Source organism: Triturus cristatus, chromosome 8 (genome assembly GCF_964204655.1).
Source record: "Triturus cristatus chromosome 8, aTriCri1.1, whole genome shotgun sequence".
Classification (NCBI taxonomy): domain Eukaryota; kingdom Metazoa; phylum Chordata; class Amphibia; order Caudata; family Salamandridae; genus Triturus; species Triturus cristatus.
Genome location: NC_140591.1, coordinates 1,636,322,078 through 1,636,347,166, shown reverse-complemented (window position 1 = coordinate 1,636,347,166; position 25,089 = coordinate 1,636,322,078). Strand labels below are relative to the sequence as shown.

Here is a 25,089-nt window from a genome sequence, read left to right as displayed (position 1 = left end):
ACTTATGAATATTAAATTAACATGAAAAAAACCCAAAGCACATTACCTTCTCTTCCTGCCGAATAAGCCTCTGTTCTATAGCTCTGACATTCTTCTCTAGTTCAATTAGTTTCACTACTGGATCAATCCTAGGAAGAAAGAAGAGGGAATGAGTAACTAGAGTCCAAGAGGCCAACACCAACCCAACCCTAGAGAGAATGAAGAGGGCATGAGTAAACCATGTTGTAGGAGGCTGACTTAGATTATGGTGCACACTTGTTTAGGTGAAGCACCTTGCACTAATCCAGGCAACCCTTATGGTGATTTTAGTGGTCTTAGACAAACATAGAAAGCTCTCTAAGTGGTAGATGTGGAGATCAGCCTTCAGGCTTAGTTCATAAGGGGTGTTAAGCACCTTGCATTACCAGAACTAATTATGTAGTGTAGGTTAAACGAAAAAGAACCACACAGTGTAGTTATAGAACTAGTTTGATTTATTATACACACTCACCAACACATTGGTATATCTCCTACCAAGAGATATGAACACGATATACACAATATTTCAAAAGGAAACAGGTAAGTAATCACAGATACCCACAGTTTTCTCCAGTGGGAGACCAAACCATGTACTAAAGAAGTGGAATGCGAATTGCGATCAAAGTTAAGACTTGACACAGAAGAGCTGGGAATCCAAGGAACCACCCAAGGTAAGTAACCAGGAACCCCACGGAGCTGTGTGCAGAGTGGAAACACAGCCACGTATTCAAAGCCAGTCAGTGGGAAAGTCGCGGTTGCAGTTTTGAAGAAGGACCCTTTCCGGTAGATCCCGAAGAAACCCCATGGAAGATGGATGGTTGGAGAGCTACCCCACCCGTGGATACCCCAGGAACCAGGATACCTACACCAGGGAAGACTGGTGCTTAGGTGCGATGTGATGTTGGAAACTGTCGTAGACCACAATGGAGGACTTCTATGAAGATGCCACTGGCGTAGAAAGTGAAGAAGTCCGGTGGAATCCAAGGATGGATTCTTGAAGAGAAGTACCGCCAAGCACAGAGGACAGATTTTATGCCACTCAGTAGTGACCAGGAGGCACGGAATGGCCACCGATGACGGAAGATGTAGGAGAGTTGACGGTGACCTTGTCGCTGCAGCTGTGAGGACCAGGCAATGCTGTGGAGCCATTCATGAGCTTTCCCACATTGAAAGCCAAGAACCAGGGGGTCGGTGTCCAGCGGGAGCACCAACAAGACTTGGCAGCAGCAACAGATGTGGTAAACGAAGAAGATGCAGGGTCGGGACCAGCAAGATCCAAGGGACTCACCAAATGTAGGAGAGTCAGAGCAGGCCCCAAGCAAGCAGAAGTGCTCACTGAAGCCAAAGGAGACCCTCAAAAGGACCCACAGGCAAAAGGCACACAAGCCGCAAGAGGACCTCGAGCAGGTCACCAAGGATGCTGGCCCACGGTACAGAAGATACAGTGAGGACAAAAATCTTGGTAGTAAGAGATGCTGGAGGCTGGATCTTCATGCAGTCGGAAGATCTCTAGAGTAAAGAGCCAACAAGCCTTGGCAACAGCAAGTTGACGCGATGCACAGAGGTTCTGTTCCAGCGGTTCCGAAGAGGGATACTGGCCTCAAACTTGCTGAGAGAACAGGTCATGCTTCAAGAGAATTGCAGAACCACCAGCTGTATTGCTGAGCCTTTCAAAGTCCATGAGACGTCAAGAGCAGCAAACCACTCAGCTTCATTGTGGTGCCTGCAGATTCAGGGTACGGACTCCTTCACTCCAAGGGAGATTACTTTGGGTGTTCAAAATGCCCAGAGGCCTGGAGAGGAACCTGGAAGAAGCACAAGCACAGACAAAGAAGATTTGCAGAACGGTGAGACCAGGAGCAGCAGGAGTCTACCTTGCTGCAGTCTCGGTTCCAGGCGAAGTCCAAGGTTCCCATATGGTTGAAGTTGAAGTGGTTTCGAAGCTGAATCTTGTCCCATGACGAATCTGAATAGCCACCCACAGGTAAGCCCTTACGTACCCTAGGGAAAGGGTCAGGACGATTCAGGGATCACTTCCAGAGGAGGGGTTGGACAGAGGGGAGGATACTGCCATGTCCTGTGTTCAGTTTCACGCCAGAGTGGGAGCCAATGGCTCCCTGAACTGGCTCAAACTGGAGCATGCAAAGAGGGTACCAAATGTGCCCTTCAAAGCAGTCTGTTGGTGCTGGCAAGGGCCCCCACCCCAGCCCAATACACTAAGTCTTGTCTGAGAGGTGGTCACGCCTCCCTGCGACAGGAAACCTATTGTTCTATCTTCCCCTGCTTGAACTTGGCCCAGCAGCAGGAGGAAAGAATTGTGGCTGTGGTCAGCTGCAGCACTAGCTTGCTGTTAGATCCTGAAAGGCTGGTACCGGGAATACAGGGGGCTCCCTAGTGGAGTTCCCAGTACATGGGATCCTGCCTCCAACTCTGGTGTTGGGTAGGATTCCAACATGTTTGATACCAAACATGACCGGTTTCAGTGCAGCCAGTATATAGTTAGACATCTCGTAATTGACTTGATGTCCACTATATGTATTAAATGGTTGACCACAATTACAAAGCCTGGAGAATCGACTCCGGGGTCTGTAGGGGTGTCCTGCTCATGCAGGGGTACCCTCACACTTATTACCAAGCACCCTGCCCTCAGTGCTGAAGAGCTTGCCATAGGAGTGCCTTATTGGTTTTAAGTGTAGTGACCTCAGATATAAGGAAACTTATGTCTGTTATGAGAGGTACAAGCACCAACTCACACTGGCTGCAATAGCAGGCCTGTACTTACAGTTTAAGTGGACTCCCATGGGTGGCACAATACATTCTGCTGCCCAGCGGAGACCCCTGGAGTACCTATGCCCCTGGTACCCTAGTACCTTATACTAGAGACTTACAAGGGTACACCAGTAGCTAACTGCGGAAGTACCAAAGTACTTACTGTCCAATCCCTTCTCTGGGAAGGACCCCCGAGTCATTCCAATCCTTTTCTTAGGGTATTTTTAAGGGCTTACCTGTGGGTGGGTCCTCAAGTACTTCGTGTTACAAGACTCAACCCTGAAACTACATCGATCATCTGGACACTTGGACTTCGTTGGATTTCGCCTGGAACCAAGACTTCATGAAGAAAGACTTCTGCTGCTCCTGGTCGCTGTTCTGCAAGTCTTCTTCATCATCTGTGTCTGTGCTTCTGCCAGATTCTTCAACAGACCTGTGGGCATCAAGGACACCCAAAGAAATTTCCCGTGGAGTGAAGGAGTCACTCCCCTGCATCTGCAGGCACTGCAACCAAGCTGACTGGTCATCTGCTCTTATCGTCCTATGGACTTCCTGAGGCCCAGCAACACAGGTGGTAGTTCTGCAACTCTCACAAGGCCTGAAATGCCCTTTCCACAATTTTTAGGCCAGTATCCTGTGTCAGAACCGCTGGGACCAAACCCCTGTGTACCGTGTCCACTTGCTGTTGCCAAGGCTTGTTGGTGCTGCACTACAGAGATCTTTGCGCTAAAAGGAGCTCCAGCCTCCAGTATCTCTTTCCTCCAAGATGAGCATCTTCACCACATCCTCTGCACCGTGGCCCTTTAACTTTAGTGAGCTGCTCAAGGTACTCTTGCGACTCCTGTACCTCCAGCATGCTGGTCTTTCTGAGGGTCTTCTTCTGCTTCAATGGGCGCCCCTATGTGTTCAAGGCCTACTCGGACTATTCTGCTGTTGGTGAGTCCCTTAGACTTTGCTGGTCCCAACTTCCTCCTTCATTCTCCACCCCAGTTGCAGCTACCACGGCTTGTTGGTGCTCCCTCCGGACATGGACCACCTAGTCACCAACATCCGACGTGGTACAGCATGCAGGACTCCTGGGGTTACTCAGCATCACCTGCTCCTCACAGCTGCAGCGACAAGGTCACCATCGACTATTCAGAACCTTCTGACATCAGTGGGCTTTGTATCTCTGTACCTTCTGGTCACCTACTAGGCATCCATGGGTTTGGGTGGCTCTTCAAACTTCCATACTCCAAGGGAATTCTTCGGGCTCCATTTTCATATAAACTTCAACTGTGACTTCCCAGTTGACTTTCCTGGGCACACAGCTGTGTTTCTTTCCACTCAGCACACAGCCTCCATGGGGTTCCTGGGTACTTCCTTTGGTGGGTCCTGATGTCCCCATCTTCTCTGAGTCTCCTGGTCCAAGTCCCATTCCTAGTTGCAGTTTGCATTCCACTTTCTTAGTATATAGTTTGGTATCCTTCTTGAGACCACTGTGTTTCACGTTTACTTACCTCCTGCAATTAAAGTATGTGTGTATTGTGTATTTGTGTACTTGCGTATTGTGATGATATATCTGGGTAGGAGATATACCAATGTGATAGTGAGTGTTCTGTGAGAAATAGAAGTATTTTTCTATGTATACTGTGAGGTTCTCTCTCATTTAACTGTCACCATAAGATTAAACTGGTAAAACAAGCTGCTTAACACTCCTTCCAGATAAGCCTGAAGGCTGATCTTCCCCTCCCCTTTGAAAGATTTCTATCGTCAAAGACTCTAAATGCATTTGCCAATATGCAGGTGGGATCTCAGGAGAGCACTGGTCATGTCTGGGGCTCTCTGAGGCAACTCTAGTAGGGGATGTGTATCTAGCCACCTTAGCGGTCTGTCCCACTAATATGCATGTGGAACAGGCTACCTTAGATGTCTGTCCCACTAATATGCATGTGGAACAGGCTACCTTAGATGTCTGTACCACTAATATTCATGTGGAGCAGACTACCTTAGATGCCTTGCCCACTGATACGCATGTGGATCTAGCCACCTTAGCTGTCTGGCCCACTAATGTGCATGGGGAGCAGGCTACCTTAGATTTCTGGCCCACTAATATGCATGTGGATCTAGCCACCTTAGCTGTCTGGCCCACTAATATGCATGTGGATCCAGCCACCTTAGCTGTCTCGCCTACTAATATGCATGTGGAACAGGCTACCTTAGATGTTTGGCCCACTAATATGCATGTAGATCTAGCCTCCTTAGATGTCTGGCCCACTAATATGTATGTGGATATAGCCACCTTAGATGTCTGACTAATGCAAAAATACAGACAGCATCCTGTTATTAATGGGTTTAGAGTGGAAGCTTTGAGAGACACTGGTGCTAGTATTACCATGGTGGCCGAGCAACTGGTGTCCTCTGAACAGTATTTGTCAGGAAGGACCTATCATTCACCAGTGCTGACAATGTGTCAAACATCCATCCCATAGTGATAGTGTCCTTTGACAGAGAGGGGGGGGTTACTGGGAAGAAAGAGGTAGCAGTCTCTTCATCCATACTAGATGACTGTTTTCTTGGTAATGATTTGTAGTCCTCAGTCTGGGCTGAGGCAGAACTGGGACTCCACGCTGAAATGCTTGGAATCCCACACTGGGTGTGCATAAACACCAGAGCAGAGCCCTGGGTGTACAAGAGGTGCTGGAGCTTGGAATAATGGCCTAGCCCTCCAAGAGAAAATGCAGGAAGACTGGGGAACCAGCTTCTAATCGACACCAGATCATTCTCCTCAGAAGGAAGAAGAGTGAGCACTAGAGGGAACAACTGAGCCTTACGAGTTGGAGCCTTACCAGGCTGAGCTTTGGGCTCAGGGGGATCCTCTCGGGGACAACGGTGCCAGGGGCAGAGCACCTGTCTCACTCTTGAAAGCCTGTGACAGCAAGCTGCTTCACAGGAAGAAGGTCAAGTTAGTGGTTCCCACAGGACCTATTGGAAGGAGGAGATCCTTTACACTGAGGCCAGAGACCCCATAACTGGTGCCACTAGGAGAGTGGTAGAGCCTCAGGCATTTACAGAATTCCTCCTCACTTTTTCCCATGACATCCTCCTAGATGGACACCTTGGCCAGACCAAAACTTGGAACACGTTAGTCAGCCACTTCTACTGGCCAGGGATGTACCGCAAGGTAAAGGGGTTTTGTAAACCCTGTGCCACATGTCAAAGCCAGTGGCAAGAAAGGTGGCCACACAAAGGCCCCCTTAATTCCACTTTGAGTGGTTGGGGTTCCTAAGGAGGTGGTATGTACCAACTTCATGTCTGGCTACCTGAACAAGATAAGTGGAGTGGACTCCACCCTATCATAGAAAGAAAAGGGGGGATCGCCTATTTGGTGGACCTTGGCTTTTGCAGGAACCCCAAAAGTGTTATCCATGTGAACAACCTTAACTAATACTATGAAAGGGCAGAAGTGGCCATGCTCATGGTTACCAATAAGGATCAGGAAGCAAAAAGTAGACCTCTCCTTGATCTCCTTTACAACAATCGAAAAGATGAGCCACTGGAAGGAGTGGTCTTGTCAGACACCTTCACTGCTCAACAGCAGACAAATTGTAGGCAAGTCCTAAAGCAGTTTGCTGAGCTCTTCTATTTGACCTTTGGTCAGACTAGCAGGTGCACCCATAATGTGTACACCGGTGAAAGCCTACCTGTCAAGAAACAAAGCTACAGGCAGTCTGATCTTGTGAAAGAGAACATCAATGATGAAGTAAGTAAGATGTTGGAATTAAGAGTCAGAGCCATCTGAGAGCCCCAGGGCCTGCCCAGGCATTTTAGTCACCAAGCCTCATACCCCGGGTGGTAAAAAAGAGATGAGGTTTTGTGTGGACTATAGCGGTCTCAATTATTTGACCAAAATGGATGCACACGCAATTCCATGGGAAGATGCACTTATTGACAGGTTGGGAGCAGCCAAATATCGGAGTACCTTTTTTCTCACATCAGGGTACTGGCAGACAGGTTTGACTCCAGGAGCAAAAGAAAGATAAGCATTTTCTACCCCAGATGGGCATTATCAGTTTACTGTGGTGGCCCTTTGTTCTGAAAAATGCACCTGCTACTTTTCAGAGGTTGGTGAACAAAGTAATTTCTGGTTTGGAATACTATAGTGCAGATTATCTAGATGATATTGCTGTTTTAGCTCCATCTGGCAGGATCACCTGATCCACCTTGAAAAAGTACTTGAGTCTCTGAGGAACACAGGCCTCACTATCAAATCAAGCAAGTGCCAGATAAGGCAGGGAAAGGTTATATACATGAGTCACCATGTTGGTAGAGGCCAGGTTCAAACCTTAGAACCCAACATCCAGACCATTCTAGACTGGGTGGCTTCAACAATGCAGACGTAAGTCCGGGCCTTCCTTGGCCCGACTTGGTACTACAGGAGGTTTGTAAAGGATTATGGTACCATTGTGACCCCCTCACAGAATTGATCTCCAAAAGAATGCTCAAAAAGATGAACTGGACAGTGAGCTGTCAAATGGCTTTAGACACTCTGAAGGAAGCAATGTGCCCTGCGCCTGTTCTGAAAGCTCCAGATTATGGCAAGCAATTCATTGCACAGATAGATGCCTCTGAAAATAAATGGGATGGGAGTGGTCCTATCTAAAATAAAGGACCAAGGTCAAGACTAGCCAGTGACTTTCATCAGTAGATGGCTATTCCCCAGGGATCAGCGTCGGAGTGCCATAGAGAGGGAAGCCATTGCTGTGGTCTGGTTCCAAAAGAAGCTGAGGCCAAACATATTTGGCTCTCATTTCTTTGTTCAAACCTACCACAGGCGTCTCAGGTCGTTACTGCAAATGAAAGGCAAAAAACTCAAACTGCTAAGGTGGTCCATATCTCTACAGGAAATGGACTTTGAAGTGGAGCACAGACCTGGCACTGGCCATGCAACTGCAGACGAACTTTCCAGGTTCTTCCACTTAAACGATGAAGACTCTCTAGGGGAGGTTAGTCTCATCCTCTTTCTCTGTTGGGTGGGGTCATGTAGGAAAGCACCTCTTTAGGAAATGGTTAGCCCCCACTTTTTGCCTTTAAATGATGTAATTCTGACTGGAAGTGCACGGGATCCCTGACAGCCAGATCCCCTGTGCCAGAAGCTCTTTCCCTAAACTTTACTCCACAATTGGCACAACTTCAGTGGCCCTGGTAAGTCCCGAGTAAATGGTACCCCTGGTACATAAGGCATTGGCACTGAAGAGGGATCCCAAAGGGAGCAGCATTAATTCTGCCACCCTAGGGTCTCCTCACCAGGGCCATGCAAACTCCCATCACATACTGGAGAGGTGTGGCTCACTAGTTAGAGGCGGCAGACCCGTAAGCTGAGAATCGGCCAGGGACCAGGGTTCAATTCCCGACGCGGCAGGGTCGTGGACCAGGGTCAAAATGGACTCGATAATTCTCGCCTCGGTACCTACTCTAACCAGGAACACACTCGGCAACTCTGGGCATTAAGCTTGCCTCATCTCTACAACGGCCCCCCACAGACGCCGGGGATGCCTGGTTTCACCTTGGAGATACCCAGAAAGGGACCATCTCACAGGGATAGCCAGGACGGGTTCCCCAGCGGTCTACAGCGCCGGGACGCCCCGTTGCTGGGGTAGCTGTGCGCTTTACAAGTCTACAACATTAACATTAACATTACTGCATGCCTGGCTGTAGTCAAAACCGAAGAGTCAACAAGGGCGGCATACCTGGGTGCCATACCCCTAAACACTGCATGGGATATGGGTTAGACACCCTTCTGACAGGCATTGTAGCTCCAAGGTAGAATGCACTATATCTTCTGGGAGGACGTATCTGCCTCAGTAGATGGATGTGCCTCTGCAATATCCATGTAGATTCTTGGAAATGGTAAGTGAACAGGGAATCCATAAAGAGTGGACTGGACACTCATCATTACGAGATCCCCAGCTCAGTGATGGCTTGACTGTACTATGAAATGTTTGGTACCAAATATCTTGTCTTAATAGACCTCCCCTGAAAACTGCTAACCCATAGTGTGGTCATCAACTGATGTAAGCCAGCCAGCCATCACTAGACAGAGTTCTGACTTCATGGGGTGGGCGCCAGCATGCTCAGAGGTAGAGAAAAAAGCCTGTCCTGGGCGAAGGTGTTCACAACTTCCTCCGATCAGGAAGAGCCATCAGTGGCAGGAAGCTTTAAAGGTATTACCACCTATGAAACACGTCACCCACCCTCTCCTGATAGAAGGAGTAGGTCCCCATCTTGTCCTCACCCTCTATTGGTTGGAAAACAGGTGGGAAAATTTAGAAAGAATAGGAGGTATGCCTCCTTCTGCCAACTCTACCCCTCAGGTGCTGCAGGCGAGGTGAAGCACATTTTTTAGTGCCCATCTTGTTGAAGATAGTGGGACTTCTCCAATCAGGGCAAGGGCTATGTTCCTCTCCCACAGGAGGGGGGCATAATAGAGGGTGTAGACACCCCAGGTTAGGGGCCCATTGGACACTACCTGTTACTCTGTAGTAAACACTGCTAAATGTAGTATTTAGGTGGCATCCCCAGTCCCTAATCTTAGATTCTATGGACACATGATGAAGAAGAACAATTGTTACTTACCTGTAAACAGGTGGTTCTCCAGTATTGGTGTCTTTCATAGATTCACATGCTTGAATATATTCCCCGTCGGAGTGGGAGTCCCACGGTAAATAATATAGCAATATATACAGTGATAATATATATATATATACCTATACATACGTAATCATATAAAAACAGAGATATAAGCATATAATAACCTCAAGAATGTCCCTATATGAAATTTCCATAGAGATACATGGAAAGAGAAAAAAGACATTCGCAGTCTATCTGTCATTATGTTAGTCCGAACTCCGGCCAATCAGGCGCCAGCTCCTCTCTAGAACCTTCTCCTCAGAGCTCCTCACCTCAGATTTTCGTAGCACCATAGTGACTCAGAGTGTATGAGGAGAAGAGAGCCTCTGAAGGGAGGAGGGAGGGTCGCATGTGAATCTATGAAAGACAATAATACTGGAGAACCACCTGTTTACAGGTAAATAACAATTGTTCTTCTCCAGTATTGGGGTGTCTTTCATAGATTCACATGCTTGAATATAGAATAGCTAGCAGTAACAATATCATTGTTTCCATGATCACACAGCTTCGAAATTGTAATGACAATCAATCTTCTTATGCATATGACAGTACTGAATAACTGTAACAGTATAAATGCATCATTATGTCAATTATAAATGGAAACAATATGGAGGAGGGAAGGAAGAGGCTAATCTTATTTAAAAAGATTGCGAAGCACTGCCTGCCCAACTGCAGCATCCTCCTCGTTTAAAGTTGTCAAGCAATAGTGTCTTGTAAACGTGTGTCTGCTCGACCACGTAGCTGCTCTGCAGCTCTGATGCAAAGGCACTCCAGCAAATAAAGCAGTTGAGGAAGACATTGCTCTGGTGGAGTGAGCCCTCACTGGTGACTGCAATGGCTTGTTTGCCTTTTGATGGCAGAAGACGATGGCAGCTGAAAACTTAACGTGCAATAGTTGGTTTCGTCACTGGACGACCCTTGTGAAAGCGTCCATAAACTATGAATAGTTGATCAGTCCTTCGTAAAGCAGCCCTTCTGCTGATGTAGAATGTTAAACATCGTTTCACATCCAGGGAATGTAATCTCTGCTCCGCAGGAGTTTGCGGATAGCAAAGAAGTTCTTAAAATCACTGGTTCGTTGATATGACAGTCTGAAGGCACCTTCAGCAAGAAAATTGGATTTGTACGCAATACTACAGAATCTGTTTTGAACTGTAGGAAAAAGGTGGATTTATTGTAAATGCATGAATGTCAGGGACACGACGTGAAGACGTTAGCGCCCGAAGAAAAGCCACCTTCCATGTTAGATACTACAACTCGACCTTGTGAATCGGTTCGTACGGTGGTCTCATTAGTTGAGCCATTACGATGTTCAGATGCCACAATGGGGGAGGGCGTCTAGCAGGAGGAAATTTGCAAAATAACCCCTAGACGAATTGATGGATAATCCTTGAAGAACAAAGGGAAGTTGAACCATCCTGACGGAAACGGAAAATTGCCGCCAGTATAAAAACCCCTAAGGTTGCATGAGAGAACCCGGAGTTAGCTAAATGCAAGAAGAACGGTAACAATTGTTCTGGTGTGGAGTGAAAACGAGTGCACCCCATTAGATGCACACCAGTGGAGAATCCTTTTCCACTTTAATTTGTACGTTTTCACCGTAGAAGGAGCCCTCGCCTGAGCTAAAATGTCTCTACAGTCCTGTGGAATATCCAAATGGGCAAATTCACAGTGCTCAGGTTCCAAGCTGATAAGCTCAGTGAGGAGGGATTCGGATGACAAATTTTCCCCTTGTCCATCGTGAGTAGATCTGCACGAGGATGTAGAATGATTGGTTCGCATTGAGACAGTAGGAGTAGTTCTGAGAACCATGCCTGCCGAGGCCAACGGGGGGCTATAGAAGTAGATGGCAAGGTTGCCTCCGCATCTTCCACAGAAACTCGAGGTACGAGTGGGATTGGGGGAAGAAAAAACGTAGTCAAACAGATCGTACCAGTCCATCAAAAAGGCATTGCCCAGAGATCTTTTGTGGGGATGCCAGCTTGCGTAATCTCGGCATTTCCGGTTCTCTAGTGTGGCAAAGAGATCCAGCTGTGGGCGACCCCATCGTTGAAATATCTTCTCTAGAGTTGGTTGATGCAACTCCCATTCGTGGGTCGATGAGGAGGACCTGGTCAGGGAATCCGCCAGGATATTGGACACCCCCGGTCGATTAACTGCTGCATATCGTGATGCGATGGTTGACAGACCAATCCCAAATCGACTGAGCTAGTCGAGACAGTTTCGGAGATTTTATCCTGCCCTGCTTGTTTATATAGTGCATGCAGGTTGTATAGTCTGTCTGTATCAGGACTGATTCTCCTTGGATTAAAGGATGAAAAGCTTTGAGAGCCAGCAATATATAGCCATGAGATCCAACCTGTAGAAGTGCCAGGTTTTTTGACATATTGACCATTTTCCCCTTATTGATAAATCCTCCAAATGAGCACGCCATCCTTCCAGAGAGGCGTCTGTTATTGTCATGTCTGGTACCATTGTCAGAAAAGAAATGCCTTTCGTTAGATTTAACGGTTGCGTCCACCACCTTTGCGCCAACTTCATCCGATCTGTGACGATTACAACATCGTTTAAAGAAACCTGTAACCTGGCGTTCTTGGACCTCCAGTACTCCTTGGATGGGCGTGTCTGTAATCTGTAAAGAGGGATCAATGGACTGCATGATGACACCATTTTCAGAAAGGACTTCAATATTCTTACAGAAACGGGTCTTTTTTGATCTGATAAGGGTTACCAGTCGGAGATTTATTTTTTTTGAAGACGGTCTTGGGAGAGAAGTGCCCTTGCTGACACTGTCTAAAGTTGCTCCCAGAAAATCCGTGCGATAAGAAGGCTGTAGATGGGACTTTGTGGTATTTATGGAGAGCCATAAGGCGCGAAAACACCTCCTGTCAAAGATGTGTGTGTTGTAGAAGTTGAACTTTCGATTGTGATTTTAGGAGATAGTCGTCCAAAAATGGAAAGATCTGAACACCCTGGAACGTAGGACGCTACCCCAGGGGCTAGCACCCTTGTAAACACTCGAGGGGCCGAGCGTAGTCCGAATGGTAAACTTTGAACTGGAAAAAACCCCTCGACCCACTCGAAAACGAAGAAATTTCCGATGTTGTCGTAGTATGGAGATATGTAAATATGCATCTTGGAGGTCGATTGTTTCCATGAAATCTCCTTGTGAAAATAATCGCAAGATCTCTACATGCGTTCGCCTACGAAAAGAATGTTTCTTTAGATACCTGCTGAAAGCCCTCAGATCTAGAATGGGCTTCCATTCCCCCTTCCTTTTGGTGATAAGGAAGAATCGGGAATAAATCCTTTCCCTCTTCTGAGATCTTGGTACTACTCCTATGGCTCCCTTGTGTTATAGAAATTGAACTTGTTGTAACAGTTCTTCGATATGAGCCTGTGGCAGTCCGGTAGGTGGTGTGGGTGGAGGGAATTCGATGAACTCCAAAGTGTGACCTCTTTCTATAATTTCCAAAACCCAACGGTTCCTTGTATGGAGGACCATTGAAAATAGTACCGATAGATTCGATCTCCAATTTTCTGGGACTGATGGAAGTCATGTCTCTTAGGAGTGTAACCCTTGTAAGAGGATTTTCCTCTGTAAGTCTTGGAAGACTGCTGTCGAGAAGTTTGCTGTTGGTTAGAGGAATATCGGTTTGAACCCTGGTTATAAGGTCGATATTGATTGATTCCTCTTCGAAAATTAGAGGAGGTGCCGCGTCCGCGTGCACCCCGAAAGGGTTGTTTTCAAAATTGCAATGTGCCCAGAGAGCGAGCAGTATCTGTATCTTTCTTTATCGATTGGAGAGCTTCATCCACCTGATCTCCGAATAAACCTCTTCTTCGTCATATGCCATGGTCTTTGACGGTTCCGGCAGTTGCTCAACTAGTGTTGACATATCCGCCCATACTTGACGGTCCTAACGACCCAGGATGGCCAAAGCATTAGCTGCTCTCACCATGGTGGAAGCCATCGAAGAGAATTTTCACCCTATGGCATCCAAACGACATCAACCACGATCAGGTGGTGCAGTGATCGTAGATGCAGGGTTTCTAGCCCGGCGTTGCGCTGCCTGTGTGACTACAGAATCTGGCTTCGCTTGACCAGTGAGGCACGCTGGTGCTCCTAATGGTAATTTGTACTTTTTCTCCAATCTAGGCACCCGTGCTGGAAGACTATGAGGCCTCCATAATCTTTTTGCCTTCCTCCCCAATAAATTCGATTATAGGGATTGTATGTGTTTGTTTAACAGGCTGATCTTTGAAATCGTACAGGAAATAATCCTTTGTTAATTTGAACGTTAGTGCTGTCCTATCCCTTAACTGGTGGAACTTGCATATCAACATGTGGTGAGTCACCAGGTAGCACCGGAGAGGGAGATGGTGTTTGGGCATGATAGTTATCCCACTCCGCCATACCATCATCATCATCCATCATCGAGAATCTCACCATCCTCCCTGTCCTGAGGAATTTCTTCTTCTTCTTCAGTATCATGAGGAGGTACTGTCCGAGTTGAAGAATGTCTCAGCGGTACTGTAGGTATTACCACAGAAAGTATTGGAGCCGGCACCGGTTCCGATATAGTTGTTGGCACCACTGGAGTAAGCGGAACCACAGACACTTGTGGTGATAAAGGAAAAACCGCCGATTATAGTTGTCACAACCGATTCAGCTAAACTTTCTTCTGAATCTTGATCTGAGTCAGTGGTAAAACAATGGTGAAGGAAGGCGGGAATCCTCCACCGATATAACCTCACCCGACATATCTTGTCAAGTACTCGGTGAAAATGGTACTAAAGGAACAGCAGCAAAGGACGAAGTAGTCGCTGTATATGTCGAAGAGATTTGGATTTTTAATGACCTCTGTGCAGAAGAGGTTTTTTTTTTTTTTTTTTAATAAACCCTTATTTTCACCGATGAGACTGCAGTTGACGGGCTCTGAGGCATAGAAGGCTATTGAAGAGATCTTCGTAGACGAAATCGTCGACGGAACCATCTTCGACGGAACCACCATCGAAAGATTCATTGCCGACGGAGCCACCGTCGACGGAGCCACCGTCGACGGAGCCACCGTAGACGGAGCCACCGTCGACGGAGCCACCGTAGACGGAGCCACCGTAGACGGAGCCACCGTAGACGGAGCCACCGTAGACGGAGCCATCGTAGACAGAGCCATCGTAGACGATGAAGCCATCTTTGAGAAACTGGAAAGTTGAAAACCTCACTAGCCTGAGAACTATGTCTCGTGGGCGACAGCAGAATTCAAAGAAGAAGAAGTGGCAGATGTCATAGTCAGAGACATTTTCTTCTTTTTAAGGAAAGGAGTAGGTAACTCCTGTACACTACTGCGTTTTGAGGCTGTGTGGGAACGGCCAGAAGTAAAGTTTTCTACCTCAGAAAATTACTTCATCTTTATCCTTAAGTCTCTGGAGCCACAACAAGAGACGGCCTTCCCTGTCTTTCAGAGATCTTTGTAGAAAAAATTCTACAGAATTTACATTCACCCACTTCATGGTAAGGGTAAAGACAGTAAATACACTTACTGTGTGGATCTTCTGAGAATAACGTAGCTTTCCACAAAAGAACAAGGTCTAAACAAAGACTTCTACTTGAAGTCATCCTGAAGAGAAAAAACTGAGCAGAGCTCAGGGAGACTCCCTTTCACACGACGTGCGGTAGAAAATCTGAGGTGAGGAGCTCTGAGGAGAAGGTTCTAGAGAGGAGCTGGCGCCTGATTGGCCGGAGTTCGGACTAACATAATGAAAGAGATAGACTGCGAATGTCTTTTTTCTCTTTCCATGTATCTCTATGGAAATTTCATATAGGGACATTCTTGAGGTTATTATATGCTTATATCTCTGTTTTTATATGATTACGTATGTATAGGTATATATATATATATATATTATCACTGTATATATTGCTATATTATTTACCGTGGGACTCCCACTCAGACGACGGTGAATATATTCAAGCATGTGAATCTATGAAAGACACCCCAATACTGGAGAAATGCTGTTGGACCGAGAGCCGCAGACCTTGTGGTGGACTTTGCTTGCAAACTCCTGCCTACCGCCATACAACTCGACAATCACCATCTTCCAGCTCATCTCATCACTGTGTGGCATCCACACACCCCGGAAGGTCATCAGCACTTTGCAAATTGCCAAGGAACTCCCTCAAGATAGAGGTAATATCTTCATGCAGCCGGTCCAATGTTGTGAGAAGTTGGCCTGGCATATGCTGGTCACTAGTGGCCACCTTGCACCAGTCCAATGCGACTCTTATGGTAGATAGGTTTAAGACAACCTTTTAAAGAAAGCTATCCTAGTGGTAGCTGTGGAGAGCAGCCTTCAGGCTAAGTCTCAGAGGAATGTAAAGCAGCTTGTTTTACCTTATAATCTCTTGAATTACCAAATGAAAGGACACCACACAGGTATATATATAAAATATATATGTATTTATTACTAGACACACTCTACTAATCTCTTTATGAGATTAGAAGTCAGGAACATATGCAAATATCAACGTTTCACAATAAGTTAAGCACAAATATGGCTGGGCCCTAGGGGCGTACCAGACCATATACTAAAAAAGAGGTTTAGGAATGTCGACTTGCAAGGGGACAAGGCCTAGGGCCTATAGAATTGCTGGGGCCTCACTAATCCACCCAAGGCAGGTAAGTAAAGGACCCACGGGAGACGCATGCAGTGTGAGAACACAGCCGCGGGTTCCCTATTGATTTCAATGGAGCAAGTTGCGGTTTGATTTTTAAAGTTTAAGGGTACTTCGGGAGAGTCTACAAGCAAGCCACTTACAAGGTAAGTAATTCGAGGGCCAACACACACAGGAGCACCGGAGTGCACGAGTTACCTCACCCAGGGAAGCCGGGTGCATAGGTGTCTTTTGGTGTCGGGTCGCGTCGTCATTTTCAATGGAAGCCGAAGAAGATTTGCTGCTTGTGAAGACTGGAGAAGTGTCCGGTGGAATCCAAGGTTGGATTCAGAAGAAAGAAGACCTGAAAGCAGAGGAGACGGTGTTCAAAGTCACTTGCCAGTGACCCGGGCCAGGAAGATGGATGCCCACAGTCGTTGGGTGATTTCAGGTGATCAAGGGCGTTTTGTCTCTTCAGCCACGAGGTTCAGGAGGCATCGATGATGACCAGGAGCTGGATTCTGAGTGTCCCACGAAGTCTGCAGCTTACTGAGGTGTGGGCAACTGGATTGGAGCCAAAAAGCCTTGGCAACAGCAAGTCTTGTGGAAAATGAAGAAAGTCAGCGGTGCAGACCAGCATGGTCTGAGACACTCACCCAGCAAGGATAAGTGAGGGCAGGCCTGGAGCAACAAGGGGAGCCCTTTGGTTTGATGAGAAAGTCTTCAGGGGACCCACAAGACATCGGGCAAGGGATCGCAAAGATGCCTCATGAGGATTCACTTCACAGGAGCCCACGGTCACTCGGGATGAGGTAGGCCTCTGATTTTCGGTGAAAATCCTGCTGGAGGCTTGGGCCACACGTGGTCTAATGCACAAGTTTGTAGAATGTCGTGAAGGGGTTGCACTTGACAATAATGCACGGTACCCGGGTATTGCTGTTCCTTGTCACTCGTGGGGTCCACTCGCATCAGCTTTGCTGGGGACTCACAATGGCTATCGAGAAGTCAGGAAATCCACTTCCAGGGCTGCAGGGACTTTGGACTCCAGCGGGAGCGGGAAAGTTTGCGACCGTAGTTTCAAGTTTTTGGTGCCTGACAAGCAGGGGAGTCACTCCTTGACTCCAAGGGAGATTCTTCAGTTTTCCAAAGGTAGTGGAACGTCGAAGGGCCAGGATTCTTCATGTAGAGCGTCATCCAGGGATATCTGATTTGCAATGGCAAGGTTTCCCTATCTTATACTAAAGGAAAGGGAGGGACTAGCTCTATGACCCCTCCTATGGGAGGGTCAGGGGAGTGGGTGGCTACACCCACTTCCCTTTGTCCAGTTTCGCGCCAGAGCAGGGGCAAGTAGCCCCTGAACCGGTTTGAGCTGGCATATGCACAGAGGAGCCTACTGCTCCCCCAGTGCAGGACTTCAAAGCACTCTAGGAGTGCACCCACCCAGCCCCAATACACTAAATCCTGTCTGGAAGGTGGTTACACCTCCTTGTGACAGGATACCTATTGTTGGGCCTCCTCCACTGCAAGTTTCGGTCAGCAGCAGGAGGGCAGCCCAGTGTCTGTGCTGGTGGCATCCATTTTGTGATGCCAGGGCTCTTTCAGATTTCTACCGTGTTTCCACAGTAGGTACATGTCTTCCCCTCTAGAAGGGTGGGATCATACTCCCTCACCAGATACTGGTGAGGGGGTATGATTCCAAGTTGTTTGACACCAAACACGACATGTTTTGATGCAGTCATTCCAAAGTTAGCATTTACCGGTAGGTTATAATGCACTTAAGAGTATATGGTTTAATCGCATCCACAAACAGCCACAGAGGATAGACTCTGCCAGCTGCAGAGGGGCCCTGCTCATGCAGAGGCACCCCCTCACATTGTAAAGCAAGCACCCTGCCCTCAGGATTGATAGGGCCTGCCTTAGGGGTGACTGATAGGTTTTTATGTGTGTGTATGGTGAGATATAGGGAACCTATACCTCAGTGAGGCGTGCTAACACTACCTCACCCAGGCTGCAGTAGCGGGCCTTTGGTGTCAGATTTAGTCTGCTCCCCAGGGGTGGCATAATACAAGCTTCAGCCCCTGGTAGGCCTGTGAAGTACCTATGCCCTTGGTAACTAAGGTACCATATACTAGGGGCTCATAAGGTACCACAGTATCCAATCACTAGTGCATCTAATATGCACTCCAAGTTGTTTAGAGAGAACAGAGAGACAGGGGCCCAGATTAGCAGGGTCCCAGCCAGACTATAGCCAGAAACCAGTGTTAACATCAGAAAAAAAGTGGGGGCAACATAAGTGCAGATCCTACTCCCCTACAAATGTCGTCCAGCTCCCCATCCTGACCAATGTCTGAGGGCCCTCCGAAAGTACGTATGTTCTGGAGGGTCAGATCGGCCTCTGCACCAAGTCTTGAGGCCCCCAGGACCCACCGGAGCTGAATGGCTCCAATATCTGGCGTAACCTTGCTCCAAAAACCTCCCAATCCGAGTCCAGGCAGACTCCAACTCTACAGTGTGCCAGTGCAACAGTAGCCCAGCAGCTCCTGAAATGTTGCTCCAGGGTGCCAGATCCTGATTGTGAGGTGCTTTTTTGAATGCCATTGGCCAGCTACACATCTCTGTACCCATCAAGCCTGGCCAGGGCATCTTCAATCCAGCTGTACTCCTGCGGCCTCAAAACTCTTGTGACTCCCTACTCTCTCAAGATTCATTGGACGTGCCTCCAAGTCCCCCTTTGCTTCTCTGGGTTCCCCCCTGGTTTCCTCCTTTTCTCGTTCCTCCCCAGAAACCCAGGGAGCTCCCTAGAACTCAGCCTTTGAAATTTAGACATTGGCCCCTGAACAATCTTATTCCAAAAGGTGACAAGTGAAAGTAATTTCATTGCATTGATTTTCCACGTGCCTTTTTTCCTCCATAGGAAATGTATTGTGCGTAGTTGCACATGTGGTTATTGCAGTTTTCTGTGATTTATCGATTTGTTCTCACCTTCATTCATTGAGTGTGTGTATCATTTATTGCCTCTGAGTTCAACAAATGCTTAGTACTACCCTCTGATAAGACTAACTGATCTCCGACACTACCACAAAGGAGAGCATTTGTATTATCTACTTTAACCTCTGTAAACCAATAGGGGTCTCTTCTACCTCTGTGCACAGGGTACCCCATTGTGGTGCACTATATAGAGAGGTGGGGTTCCTATAGCATGCTTCAAGCAGTCTCTTCTACAGTGACCCAACTGAAAGACGAGGAGCTCACAGGTGTGGCGAACCCACCTTCCACCTCCCTTGACCACTCCACAGTCCCTTCCACCCCACCGCTTCCTGCTATGTCCTGCAACGATTGTATCTGAGAGACCTTCACTTTGATTTTGCAGTTTGTTTTTTCTCCTCATACAATGATTTACTACCATAACTCAGGTTTATTGGGAAACATTCTGGATGCCAGACTGCCAGTCAGTGGAGTATTTCACTTGGTGTAAAATGTCTGCTGGCGCCTTCTATTTTTTTGTGCACAATCCTTTATTTGCGTTCATTCTAGTTTGCTTGGTCGTATTACTATTATGTTACCAAGCACATCTCTGCCTAGAAGACCTTAAGTAAGCAAGAACCATGCACCAAACCGGAGGTTTCATCTGCTGTGTAAACAAACTGTCACAACTTTGCACAAGGCCCTGGAGGGAAGGGGAAAGATGCTAATGTCAGGTGACTGCAACTCTAAAGAGTGGGCCTGTTTAGGGTGTCTAGAAGGTATTATTGTACACCATGAGCCTCTGCATGTTAAGTGCTCAAGCTACTCTTTGGGCACCACAGAAAATGAGCGAGTGAATGAATGAGGAAGCGGGCATCTTGAAATGAATGATCTCCAGGAAGCCTGCCTTTAGAGGTAGAGCAGGCCTGCATCACCATATGCATTACAGTGGTGTGAGGGACAGACTTACTTATTGGAGGTGCCTCTTATTTTCTTGTCTGAGCTTTGATTCTGCCTGTTTCGTTGGTTACGGAGGTATTTTTCCTTCATTTCTTCCTCCCAGTATAAGAGAGCTGTGATGTTATTCTCATCCGACTCGAGACCTGTGATGTTACTCCCATCCAATTTTTGCCCTGAGACAGAAATTGCAGAAACATCAGAAAAAAGAACCTGCAAGTCCCATGGAATACACATACATACCACAAACAGCAGATTACATTAATAAATCCTCACCAATAATTTAATTTAACATCTAGCACCCGCTAGAAATGTCACATGTTGACAAATACACTGTACCAATAGCCCCTTTTGTTCAATAAAACATTACGTAAACTTGGGTAACCGATCTTGTCTACTCACTCTTCTTTCAGACATCACTTGCTCAATATCTAATAATCAGTTAGTCATTTTCGTACATTCAGTCGGTTGGGGTCGTGGATGACATTTAGGCCATCACATCTCATCAGAACTAGGACAGGCCTGCTCAAGAAAGCTCCCTATCATAGGGTGAGAAGTCGTCTTTAGTCCCCATTGATGCATGTGATTGGCAGGCCTGTGGCTCACCAGAAGCTCTAGCTGCCACCGGAAGAAGTCATATGGGGTCAAATGCAATTGATTCCTGGGGATCTAAATCCTTTGTATTTAGTAACTGATTTGCTGAGCAGTTTTTATGTATCATGTCACTAGCAAAAGACACAGACACATGCATGCATACCTTTAGAAATATGGTTAGACTTACAACAGTGACATGAGAAGGATTGCTGTTTTAAATTTGGTGGATCTAACATTGAGCAGTTGGTGAAAAATTAAGCTGCAGCATTAAAGTGAGGTTTAAGACATGTTGGCAGAGGAATTAGTGATTAGGCTCATTTGTATGAATGAGTCGGCGGAAAGGTATAAATGTAGGTGTCTGTTTGAAATGGGAAGTGCACTGAGTCAAGTTTAAAGGTCTGCATGCTCTTGTGACTGAGGCATGTGTCTATTTGTACATGTATTCTCACAAGTGTTATGCATCTGAAGATGCTAGTATAAAAAGCTGGTAGCTTCTCCTTTAAGTGGACACATGTTCTCAGTTATGCTCTGTCATTTGCTTCCACAGGCAGACATGTCTTATGTATGTAGGTGTTATAGATGCCCTCAAGTAAACTATTCAATACCCATGTGTCCTGTATTAGGAGCACAAAGGATGCATACACCTTCATGTACACACATTTAGAGAGCATGTGGTCTGAAACAGTTGTATTCTATTATTTGTATGTTTCTTTTTATGTATCATGTCACTGGCAAAAGGAAGAGTCATACACATTCATGCCTTCAGAAACACTGCAAACAGTTGTATTCTCTGAGGTACTGTGCATGCACGTATACAGTCACCCGGGCACTTCTCATTTACTCATACAATGACACAGGCACTATCCTTGCACTCATTCTTTCAATCAGGGAGTATGCATACACTCTTGCATTCTCTTGTGTACTACCCATGCACTTATGCAATGATGCAGATAGTACTCTTTCACTCATCTAGCCCCCCAGCACTGCCCTTGAATTCATGCAACCATTCAAGCACTATCAATGCACTCTACCATTCACTCAGGCACTATACATGATCTTATTATATCACAAAGGTACTACCCATGCACTTTCACATTCTCTCTGGCAATACCAATGCACTGATGCAGTCATGCAAGGATTATCCATGCACTCATGCAATCACTAAACCACTACCAATGCACCTATTTAATTACTCATTCTGCATCCTTCTTTCTCTTTCTGGAGTTCTCTTGCTTCTTTATGTATTTGTCTTGCCTCTTTCTGCACCTCTGTTGCTTTTTTTCTGCAACCCTCATGCCTCTTTCTGCACCCCTCTTGCCTCTTGCTGCACTTCTATTGCTTTATTCTGCACCTCTCTTGCTTCTTTCTACACACCTATTGGCTCTTTCTGCACCACTTTCCCTCTTTCTGCACTTCTGTTGCCTGTTTCTGCACCTCTCTTACCTCTTTCTGCACCTCTATTGCTTCTTTCTATAATTTTCTTGTTTTTTTCTGCACCTATCTTGCTTCTTTCTGCACCCCTTTCTGCACCCCTCTCTCTTTCTGCACTTCCGTTGCCTGTATCTGCACCTCTTGCCTCTTTCTGCAACCCTCTTGCCTCTTTCTGCACCCCTCTTGCCTCTTTCTGAAGTTCTCTTGCCTCTTCCTGCACGTCTTTTGACTTTCTGCACTTCTTACCTTTTTCTGCACATCTGTTACTTTCTTCTGTACTTTTTTCATTTTCCTGCACCCCCTTGCCTTTTTAACACCTCTGCTGCTTCTTTGCACACTTCTCTTGCTTCTTTCTGCACCTTTGTTGCTTCTTTCTGTACACTTGTTGCCTCTTTCTACACCCCTCCCCCTCTTTCTGCACTTCTGTTGCCTGTTTCTGCACCTCTTGTCTCTTTCTGCATCTGTTGATTTTTCTGTGCTTCACTTCCCTCTGTCTGCACACCTCTTGCCTCTTTTTCCACCTCTCTTGTTTGTTTCTGCACCTCTCTTGCTTTATTCTGCACCTCTTGCTTCTTTCTGAAATCCTCTTGCCTCTTACTGCACCCCTCTTCTTTCTTTCTGCACATCTCTTGCCTCGTCTGCACCCCTGTTCCCTCTTTCTGTACCTCTCGTGTGTTTCTGTACCTCTTGCCTCTTTCTGCACTTCTGAAACCTCTTTCGGCACTTCTCTTGCTTCTTTCTACAACTCTGTTCTTTTTAAACCACAGTTGCTTCTTTCTGTAGCTCACTTGCTTATTTCTGCACTTCTCTTGGCTCTTTCTGCACCCTTCTTCCCTGTTTCTGCACGTCTCTTGTCTCTTTCTGCACGTCTCTTGCCTCTTTCTGCAATTCTCTTGCCTCTTTCTGCAATTCTCTTGCCTCTTCCTGCACTTTTCTTGCCTCTTTATGCGCTTCTCTTGCTTCTTTCTGTACCTCTCTTGCCTCTTTTTGCACCTCTCTTGGTTCTTTCTGTCCCACTCTTGCCTCTTTCTGCACCTCTGCTGCTTCTTTCTGCACTTCTCTTGCTTCTTAATGCACCTTTCTTCCTCTTTCTGCACTTTACTTGCCTCTTTCTGCATTGCTCTTGCTTCTTTCTGCACCTTTCTTGCTTCTTTCTGCACCTCTCTTGCTTCTTTCTGCACCTCTCTTGCTTCTTTCTGCAGTTCTGTTGCATTTGTTCTGCAGCCTTCTCCCCTCTTTCTGTTGCTTGTTTCTATACTTCTCTTTTCTGCACCTCTCTTGCTTTTTTTCTACAATCCTCTTGCCTCTTTCTGCACCTCTCTTCTCTCTTTCTGTACCTCTCTTCTTTCTTCACCTCGCTTTCCCCTTTCTGCATTCATGTTCCCTCTTTCTGTACCTCTCTTGCCTGTTTCTACAACTCCCTTGCCTCTTTCTGCACCTTTCTTGCCTCATTCTGCACTTTTCCTGCCTCTTTCTGCACCTCGGTTATTTTCTGTACTTCTTTTGCCTCTTTCTGCACTTCGCTTGCGTCTTTCTGCTCTTCTCTTACTTCTTTATGTACCTCTGTTGCTTTTTTCTGTACCTTTCTTGCTTCTTTCTGCACCCTCTTGCTTTTTCTGCACCTTTCATGCTTCTTTTTGCACTTCTCTTGCCTGTTTCTGCACCTCTATTGCCTCTTTTTGCACTGCGTTTGCGTCTTTCTGCACCCCTCTTTCTTCCTTCTGCACTTGTCTTGCGTCTTTCTGCACCCCTCTTGCCTCTTTCTGCAACCCTCTCCCTCTTTCTGCACTTCTGTTGCCAGTTTCTGCACCCCTCTTGCCTCTTTCTGTACCTGTGTTCCCTCTATCTGCACACCTCTTACTTCTTTCTGAAGTTCTCTTACCTCTTCCTGCATGTCTCTTGCCTCTTTATGCACTTCTGTTGCATTTTCCTGCATCGCTCTTGCCTTTTTTGGCACCTCTGTTGCTTCTTTCTGCACCTTTGTTGTGTCTTTCTGTCACCCCTTTTGCCTCTTTCTGCACCCCTCTTTCTGTACCCCTCTTGCTTCTTTTTACACCTCTTGCCTTTTTCTACACCTCTCTTGCCTCTTTCTGTACCCTCCTTCTGCATCTCTCTTGCCTCTTTCTGGACTCCTCTTGTCTCTTTCTGCACTTCTCTTGCCTCTTTCTGCACTTTTCATGCCTCTTTCTACACTACTCTTGCATCTTTCTGTACCTCCCTTGCCTCTTTGTATACCTCTCCTGATTCTTTCTGCACTTCTCTTGCCTATTTCTGCATTTCTCTTTCTTCTTTATGCACCTCTCGTTTTTTTCTGTACATCTTGCTTTTTTCTGCAATTCTCTTGCCTCTTCCTGCACTTTTCTTGCCTCTTTCTGCGCTTCTCTTGCTTCTTTCTGTACCTCTCTTGCCTCTTTTTGCACCTCTCTTGGTTCTTTCTGTCCCACTCTTGCCTCTTTCTGCACCTCTGCTGCTTCTTTCTGCACTTCTCTTGCTTCTTAATGCACCTTTCTTCCTCTTTCTGCACTTTACTTGCCTATTTCTGCATTTCTCTTGCTTCTTTCTGCACCTTTCTTGCTTCTTTCTGCACCTCTCTTGCTTCTTTCTGCACCTCTCTTGCTTCTTTCTGCAGTTCTGTTGCATTTGTTCTGCAGCCTTCTCCCCTCTTTCTGTTGCTTGTTTCTATACTTCTCTTTTCTGCACCTCTCTTGCTTTTTTTCTACAATCCTCTTGCCTCTTTCTGCACCTCTCTTCTCTCTTTCTGTACCTCTCTTCTTTCTTCACCTCGCTTTCCCCTTTCTGCATTCATGTTCCCTCTTTCTGTACCTCTCTTGCCTGTTTCTACAACTCCCTTGCCTCTTTCTGCACCTTTCTTGCCTCATTCTGCACTTTTCCTGCCTCTTTCTGCACCTCGGTTATTTTCTGTACTTCTTTTGCCTCTTTCTGCACTTCGCTTGCGTCTTTCTGCTCTTCTCTTACTTCTTTATGTACCTCTGTTGCTTTTTTCTGTACCTTTCTTGCTTCTTTCTGCACCC

General features: G+C 46.6%; 1 protein-coding gene and 1 long non-coding RNA gene across 4 annotated transcripts in view; both read right to left on the bottom strand.

The window, feature by feature from the left end:
* Nucleotides 1-25,089, bottom strand: part of LOC146808464 (transient receptor potential cation channel subfamily M member 2-like) — a 1,747,278-nt gene that overhangs the window by 84,968 nt on the left and 1,637,221 nt on the right. For all 3 annotated transcript variants that reach the window (XM_085623572.1, XM_085623571.1, XM_085623573.1), the window contains 2 exons: nucleotides 20,046-20,208; nucleotides 47-128 (listed from right to left, as the gene is read on the bottom strand). In XM_085623572.1, the coding sequence (XP_085479698.1) occupies nucleotides 47-128; nucleotides 20,046-20,208 (245 nt within the window). The remainder of the gene's footprint in view (nucleotides 1-46; nucleotides 129-20,045; nucleotides 20,209-25,089) is intronic.
* LOC146808468 (uncharacterized) lies at nucleotides 22,103-23,821 on the bottom strand. The gene is made up of 3 exons (XR_014967995.1): nucleotides 22,988-23,821; nucleotides 22,656-22,947; nucleotides 22,103-22,551 (listed from the first exon to the last, which is right to left on the bottom strand). It is a non-coding gene; the product is annotated as an uncharacterized LOC146808468 (long non-coding RNA).